The sequence below is a fragment of the Strix aluco genome, chromosome 4 (genome assembly GCF_031877795.1).
Source record: "Strix aluco isolate bStrAlu1 chromosome 4, bStrAlu1.hap1, whole genome shotgun sequence".
Taxonomy (NCBI): Eukaryota; Metazoa; Chordata; class Aves; order Strigiformes; family Strigidae; genus Strix; species Strix aluco.
The window spans coordinates 59,291,523-59,299,633 of NC_133934.1; the positions used below are offsets into that span (position 1 = coordinate 59,291,523).

Consider the following 8,111-nt stretch of genomic DNA (forward strand, 5'->3'; position numbering starts at 1 on the left):
CTGTCATATACAAAGGCATCACCCTGAAATATGAGTTTCCTAAATTGAGATTTTTTTTCAAAACTCTACTAGAAGTCCCTTTAAAGGCACATACTGTTTGCTTTGCTAAGACTGTTGTTACTCAAAATGCATTTTCCTCTGGGCACCTACATATAAACCCTTGAGAGGTTTGGGTGTAGATAATTTTGCAGCTTTGCTCTATTCTTGCATCAGTTCTCTTCCATGATCTTAGAACTGTGAGGAGAGCACCAAGGCATTGAAGAGAGTGCCAAGGTATCTGAACAAATGCTGATATTCCCAGCCTTTTCATTATATGGCGCTTTACTTAACATTCACTGATTGACTGCATAAGAAACAACAGTTTGTAAACCAAAGCCAATGACAAAAAACATCCTTCTATGTAAGAGCTTTGCAGATTTGTACCGTGGATGGATCTGAATTTCCTATCCGGCCTATTTCTAGGCAGGCTCTAGAATAAACTCCGGTGTGAATAAGCTCTTAGAGATTGCTGCTACAAGCACAAAAGGAGGCGGATTTAGGGTGGGATTTTAGGCATTTTTATCCAGTCTGTTTGGCCTGGTTTTACACAGGCTTCTTGCATGACTAAATCTTTTAGACAAGATGTCTCCCTTTTGGTTAAAGGAGCATGGGTATTTCTAAAACCTTTGCTTGTTTTCCCCATCTTTGGATTTGTTATCCTCAGACTGCCAGTAGGCAGCTAGATCAAGATAAAACTGTTGTTTACATTATCTCTGTGTATACTTTAGTTAGAACATGATACTATTGTGAAAGTTTAGTGTCTTCCACTGTGAAACATTTAGGCTCTTATCAAGAAGATCCATTTTTTTTCAAACTGCAAATCCCAAATCTCTCAGCTGATGCTGGAGCTGCCCCTAAACCCACTGGCAGTGAGAATCCTGGTGTGAAGTAGCAGCTGTAAAACCTAAATCGAGGACTCTGTAAGAGCTTTCTGTTCAGCAGTCAGAACTGTTACTCAGTCCAAGTTTGCTTAGATACTAATAAGACAATCAGACATCTTTCCCGCTTTGTTTTGCGGGAGGCTAAGAGCATACTTGGTCAGCTGCTGTGTTCAGATGAGTCACCAGTAACTTGATCAGGATGTATGAACCCTAAGGTAGCGTTTGACTGGTGCACATTTCCAGCTGATTTTAATATGTGAAAGTTTTTGTTATACAGGCTTTGAAACATGTTATACATGTTTTGAAACACTTTCAGATTGTTGCTGTAGCTCCACCGTAAGTGGGTATTTTTGGAAAAAGCATTATGGATGTATCAGAATTGCGGTTTGAAGAAGGAAATTTGATTGTGGACACACTGCTGTTATTCAGATCATTCAGAAAAGCAAAACAACCTGAGGAAGGCGATTGTATTAAGACTTTAACCTGTAAAAAAAAAATAAATCACTGCAATATTTAAAGAATATTACTGACTGCATAAAAGCAGGCAGTACTGAGTCAAATGCCAAGAGCTGCTATATATGGTATTGTTGTGTTTTAACCCAGCAGGCAGCTAAACACCACACAGCCGTTCACTTACTCCCCCACAGTGGGATGGGAGAGGGGATCAGAAAAAAGGGAAAACTCATGGGTTGAGATAAAGACAGAAGAGGAAGGGAAAATAATAATAAAATATACAAAACAAGTGATGCACAATGCAATTGCTCACCACCCGCTGACTGATGCCCAGCCAGTCCTTGAGCAGCGGGCTGGCACCCCCTGGCCAACTCCCCCCAGTTTTATTGTTCAGCATAACATCACACAGCATGGAATATCCCTTTGGCCAGCTGGGGTCAGCTGTCCTGGCTGTGTCCCCTCCCAGCTTCTTGTGCACCCCCAGCCTCCTCACTGGCAGGGCAGCATGAGAAGCTGAAAAGTCCTTGACTTAGTGTAAGCACTGCTCAGCAACAACTCAAGTATCAGTGTGTTATCAACGTTATTCTCATCCTAAACCCAAAACACAGCACTAACCAGCTTCTAGGAAGAATATTAACTCTATTCCAGCCAAAACCAAGACAAGTACTATATTTTTTCCGAATATATATAAACAAAAAAAAAAAAGTTGCTAAATGGTATGATTAATCCTGGGGCTGATAGCTAGCCTTCATTTTGGGGCTGTGGCCTGTAAAATGCATTTTGTATAGTTTGCAGATAACTATAATCAAGGATTTCTGCTACAGAAAAAGCTTACACTAAGTAAAGACACCCTGGAAGAAGTCAAATGCTTCCTCTGGTTTGCAAGCAGAACCATCAAAGTTCTATCTAGCAGTGTTAAAGCTCTTTTTAGTGTTATAAATGGTTTGAAGGAAAGTCTGGAAGGCTTTCATGGTATAATTACAGGTCAGTACAGAAGGGAACAAAAAGCAGCTTTTTCCAACAGTGAAAATTTTCTGTGTTCATTTCAGCATTTAGTTTAAGCTCGTTTCTACCCAACTCAACAGCCATCTCGTTGAATTACAGTGTTTTGGACTCACTGTGGTACTTTATTTTAAGCAACCATTACCATTCCCCGCATTGGTGCTAAAAGACTTTTAGGGTTCCAACCATGGAATTCCAGGGTAATTCGAAGTTTTTTCAATTCTATGACAGAAAATAAATTTCATCAAATTTAGAGGAACAACAAGTTCTTCAAGCATGGTTTTGTAAAACTCTATAGTAATACTTCTCTTGCAGCGCTACTTCATATCTACAAAAATGAAAACATGAAGCATGGCCAAAGAACTGTAGCAGGAACTTTATTCTATGAGGCACTTAGATTCACTGTCATGAACAGTAAACTTCAGTGAAAAACAAACCAAAAATAACACAAACAACTAGTAAAGAAAAAACAGATAAAAGTACTTCCAGAAGAGAAATCACATTATAGTCCACAAGTCTGGTAAATATTAGGCTTTTAGCATGGTTTCCACTCCCTGTTCACAGATGCAATATTTTAATTTTCTGTCTTCCTGTGGATTTCTAAGGCAGAATCAGGGCAGCAGGAGAGCAAATCTTAATCTTTATGACAGAGGACCTAATGCAAAAGTTAACTAAGGACTGACAACTGGAGATAAGCAATGAAAGATCACTACAGAGAACAAACCTCACATAATTTAGATCTATCAGGTGATTTCAGCTAGAGGAGTCTGAGAGGGAACAGATGACAGAAGTACAGGCTCAGATGTTTCTCAGCCTCACAGAGGTCGTGGGAACAGATGACAGAAATACAGGCTTAAATATCTGTCAGCCTCACAGAGGGCATTTTAAATAAAAAGGTTTGTTGGGCATACTGACCCTAACTGTGGAACTTTCTTTTAGTTTTCATCAGAACAGGCTAAATGAAAGCAAAGATGAATACAGTAACCAAGTTGTGCCACAAGACAAATATAAATCAACTTCTTTGAACAATATATCCTTTCTATGCATATAATACACAACACAAAATGTTTCATTTGAAAAATAAACAGTCATTTTTAAAATAACATAGCAACTACATTCCACCATTTTTTCAAATCAGAAGTATATCCTTAGGTTGCAAACTGTTCATTTTAGTGGTCAGGCCTTAACAGGATCAACATATGTGATCTGAAAAGTGCTGCAGAAGGCTGATAGAGAATCAGGTAGAAATATGTAGTGCAGATGTACACCCTTGCTAAGGGCTTAGGGTTTTTTGTTTGTTATTGTTTCTTTAAAAACAAACCCATGGGACTGCATCCATCAGAGAGAACTGAAAGCAACTGTACCACAAGCATGAAAGTACAGGCTATTTAAGATGCTGTATTAACACACACAAAATGCTCTTTCCTGTTGAATCTATCAGATGGATCAACTGCTAGTAAATCTAAAATTTGACCTATATTAAAAATCATCTGAGAATTCAATACAACTCTTCTGTGCCTCCGATTTCCTCATTATGGGGTTTTCTTAAAAACTTTAAAATGGCACTAGTGTTTTTCGATAGCATACCCTGAGTGGACATACACCAAAGGAAACTAATTTCAGTTTCCAAGCATCTGGCATAAAGGGAGAGAAGGAAGATTTGTTTCTTTTATACATTAGGAAGAATATCATAGTGACTTTCAAACCAGTGCATTCATGTCAGTGGTTAATGTATTATTGTCTGAAAAGCATAAAGCTTTGTAACCAAACACTTGCTTCATTCCAGCTGAGTCTTTAACTTTATTCTACACCATGATATCTCAGTATCTTCTTTCAGAGATCTGTCTTATCCTCATAATGACACATACACGCAGCTCTCTGGCTATCCAGGTATGGTTTACATCCTAAATGTATAACTGCATCAAACAACAGCTGAACAGTTGATTCACAAGCTGCAAGTGAAGAGGAATTCAGTTAAAAGTACTCTTTGAATGGAATATGAAACTAGCATAAATTATTCTGGCAAACCGAGAATGATTCTAAGAAAGAAGCAATCTTCTCTGGGCATAGCAAACAGATTGTCAAATGAAAGACTGAACCAATACAGAATCAATTAAGTTGAGTTAAGTTTTTCATATGCCAAACAAAACAAACAAGAAAATTCAGTGCATATGGAACGTTATCAGTGTTAGAAACATCACTTAGTCTTAGAAAGATGAAAAGAGCTGGTTTACCCTCTCACTTTTTGCATCCCTGTTTATGCAGAGGTTGCTATCTTTAACAGCAGCTCAACAGAACTGAACAAATATTCACCAGTTCTGACACTAAACACTAACGTGATGACTTATTTGCAGAAATGAAATTGCAAAGTTCAAACACAGGCTTGTTTGAAAAACTTGTGGCTCTCAGTGGGACTCCTTACTGTAAAAGTGACATTGTCCAAGTTAAAAAGTGTGGTTATGTCATGTATTCATCAGATGCAGGCCAACAACCAGGAGTATCATATGGCCTGTTACTAAATAACCTAAAATTTATTCACAAAGGGATAGCATTAACTACTTCCACTATGACAATGTATTATTCCAATATCTTATTTCATAAAAGGAAACAATTCAGTATTTTCCTACAGTTTACTAGCAATCACACATAGTAGACATTTAGAAATCACCCAGCAGAACAGTGAATATTCAGCTATGCTGCAGTAAAGGCAAGAATTATACATGCATTTTGATCAAGCTGTATTCCCATATTCATACTCCTAAATGGGAAGCATTATTTTTTCCACTCAAGGTTAGTTTTAACCCTAATCACTTTCCTATGCTGTGTCATTGCTCTGCTGTACAAGTGTCTGGGCTGCACGACCGAGGGACAGAACAAGGCATCAGCTTATGAAAACGTGGCATTACTGTGCTGCACAAAGATTCTTTGCCAAATAAGCTCATTTAAACTTGAAAAAAAAGAAAGGCTTTTTCACACTCACCCTGGACGCTCTCTGAGATTCCAAGCGTTTTCTGCACATCTCTGCAAATTTTGGAGAGGCAGGACTGAAACTGCTCGTCACAATCATTTTTTTTATTGCCACAAGTATCGTAGCATCTGTCGTGGTGATTGCAGCACTTTGTCATTGAAGGGATACCAATGTCAAACTGTGAAGAAAATCCCCCCACGCACACTCCGTTGGTATTCCAGTTAAGAAAGATATAGCCTATGAATAGACTGTAACGGTTAGAAGTTAAAAACTAATGCAATCAATCTACCTGTCATTCACTTAGCTCTGTATTTTGCTATTCACCTCTAGTAAGCTGTGGTGGTTTGGCCCCGGCCAGCAGCCAAGCACCCACAGAGTTGTTTCCTCACCCCCCGCCCTCCTCCACGGAATGGAGGAGAGAAAGGAAGAGCAAAAGCAAGAGAACTTGTGGGTCAAGGTAAAGACAGTTAAATAGATGAATGAAAGAGGAAAAAAATGTCCCAAAATAAGCAGTGCAAAAGCAATCATTCACCACGTCCCACAAGCAGCCGGACGCCCAGCCAGTCTGAGCAACAGCCACCTTAGAAGCCAAACACACACACTACCACCGCCATCCCCCTCCCTTCTTCCACTACTCCCGTTTTTATTGCTGAGCATGACTCTTGGTAGTACGGAATATCCCTCTGGCCAGTTTGGGTCAGCTGCCCCAGCTGTGTCCCCTGCCAACCTCTGCCCAGCCCCAGCTGACGCTCTGGGGTGGTAGATGGGCAGAGTGGGGAAAAAAACCAAAGTCCCAAAGCTGTGCTAGCCCAAAATCTCAAACACAGCACCATGCAGCCTGCTATGAAGAAAGTTAACTCCATCCCAGCCAGACCCAGTTTATAAGCTAAGCCATATTTTCTTTCTAGCATTAAGGAAAATGGATTAGCGTCAGTAAAGAGAGCAACAGTCAGAGCCAAAGCCTCCGCTCTCACAGGGCTACAGTTGGGGTTATTCAACACCTTCAAGATTGTGAGAACAAAACACTAAACCAAACATTAAAAAATCAGAAATTAATCATCAACATTCCATTTTATACCCATAATATTTTATGTCAATAATGAAAATGTTTATGCTATGTTCATTTACAATACTAACATTTTCCCTATGTTGTCACCAAAGCATGTGTTGGAGCTGATAAAAGCAGGGACATTGTACATGGATGCTGTCTCATCCTTAGAAAGGGGGAGGGAAAAAAACACCCATATCGAGGAAAGCTGATGTATGAAAGACCACAAAGAAGCCCCAAAATGGAAATACTTACCTGAACTCCAAATAAAGGGGATCCACAACCATTTGGTGGTGACGGTTTATATCCGTAGCGAGGAAAAGGCTTTGATCCTGAAAAAGGTAATTTATCACGCCTCAAATAATTTTTGCACAGAATTTTAGTACTATTAGAACTCACCAAAGGCATTTTTTGAGCTTAAGACAGCATCAGTTATACTTTTAACCTAAACATATATTCAGGCACCTGAATATCAACAATCCTTACCAAATTACCACTTAAGGGTACTAACCATTTTTTCAGAAAAGGGGGCAAGACACTTGAGCAAATGTTAATGTTAGCTTCCCAAGTTAAAAAAAGGAGCCTGAGTTACTAAAATTGATGTGTCAGTTAAGTGTACAATATGTAGGATTACATTAAAAAACAGAGTGTTTTCTACAACTGCAACGTTAATAAAATTTAAATTAGTAGAGACTGCTAAAGTCATGTCTCCCTGAGTGCAGCAAGATAGGGAATTCTGCATTCCAAGTTAAGGATGGTTGTGGAGTTAGTTTGAAAAAATGACCCTCCACCTTGTTTTGATATTGGAAACAAACAGAGGCTGCAATTAAAAGTAATGGAGAAGAAAAAACGTATTTGAAAAGTGCGTATTCTATTACAGCGAGGAAATGTCACGGTGTCCTGGCCACTCTTGTGGAGCCAGTCAGGGTGCCACCACCAAACTCGTTTCCTGATTTAACAAATAATCCAAGCCAGTAGGCTGGAGGGAAATCGATTCAGCCGAGAGGGACCAAGAGGGTCTACGTGAACCTCCCGCTCTGGGGCGCTCCTGCAGCGCCGGTGACAAGCCTGGCAAGAAACCCCTTTTCTGGAGCATGGCCCGCCGGGACCCCGCTGCGGCACCCGGGGATGGCGACGACAGGGGAGCCGCCGCCAGGCAGGTGTTCTATACATACATATACATATATATATATACAGACACACGCGTACAAGAACTTGCTACCGAGGTTCCCTCTGCGGCGGCGTCCCGCTTCCCTGGGAGCGGCGCCCGGGACCGGCAGCAGCGCTGCCGCCAGCCGCCCGCCCTCGCAGCCCTGGCCGGTCTGACCGGGCCGGGCCGGGCCAGGCCGCCTGAGGCGAGCCGGCCGGCGGGAGGGCAAGGGTCGCCGCGGGCCGGCGGGGTGCCGGCCGCCCCGCCCCGCCGCCCGGCCTCACCGTCGCTGCACTTGTACCGGCAGAGGCCGTCCTCGCCGCCCAGCAGGTCGAGGGCCGCGTTGAGGTACACGTCGATCTTGTGCACCCCGTTGCGGATGGTCTTCAGCGTCATCCGCCAGTCGGGGGTGTGCGGCGCCTCCTGGCAGCGCGCCGGCCGCGGGCCCAGCCAGGCGCAGGCCGCCAGCAGCAGCAGGGCGCGGGCCATGCCGAGCGGCGCCCCGCCGCCCGCCCGCTAAGCCGCCTCTACCGCCCGCCCGCTCCCGCGGCGCCCCACCGGCCCGGCCCG

The 8,111-nt window shown here is 42.3% G+C and overlaps 1 protein-coding gene across 3 annotated transcripts; it reads right to left on the reverse strand.

Annotated features, from left to right (window-relative positions):
• Window positions 1-1,152: 1,152 nt before the first annotated feature.
• On the reverse strand, window positions 1,153-8,111 carry PLA2G12A (phospholipase A2 group XIIA). 3 transcript variants are annotated; one of them, XM_074823258.1, is made up of 5 exons: window positions 7,826-8,111; window positions 6,647-6,723; window positions 5,356-5,521; window positions 2,521-2,597; window positions 1,153-1,403 (listed from the first exon to the last, which is right to left on the reverse strand). In XM_074823258.1, the coding sequence occupies exons 1-5, from the start codon at window positions 8,028-8,030 to the stop codon at window positions 1,233-1,235; spliced, it is 696 nt and encodes a 231-aa protein (XP_074679359.1). In that variant the 5' UTR covers window positions 8,031-8,111; the 3' UTR covers window positions 1,153-1,232. The 3 variants fall into 3 exon arrangements, with proteins under 3 accessions (XP_074679359.1, XP_074679362.1, XP_074679361.1); XM_074823261.1 differs by lacking the exon at window positions 1,153-1,403 and having other exon boundaries at window positions 2,473-2,597; XM_074823260.1 differs by lacking the exons at window positions 1,153-1,403; window positions 2,521-2,597 and adding an exon at window positions 2,737-4,327.

What these genes read in the sequence shown, in the direction of transcription:
- PLA2G12A (XM_074823258.1), bottom strand. Translation starts at nt 8,030, where the DNA reads ATGGCCCGCGCCCTGCTGCTGCTGGCGGCCTGCGCCTGGCTGGGCCCG. An exon ending in AATCTCAGAGAGCGTCCAGG is followed by an intron (nt 2,598 to 5,355) that starts GTGAGTGTGAAA and finishes TTTCTGTCATAG; the next exon opens with AATTGAAAAAACTTCGAATT. An exon ending in TAGCACCAATGCGGGGAATG is followed by an intron (nt 1,404 to 2,520) that starts GTAATGGTTGCT and finishes TTTTTTTTACAG; the next exon opens with GTTAAAGTCTTAATACAATC.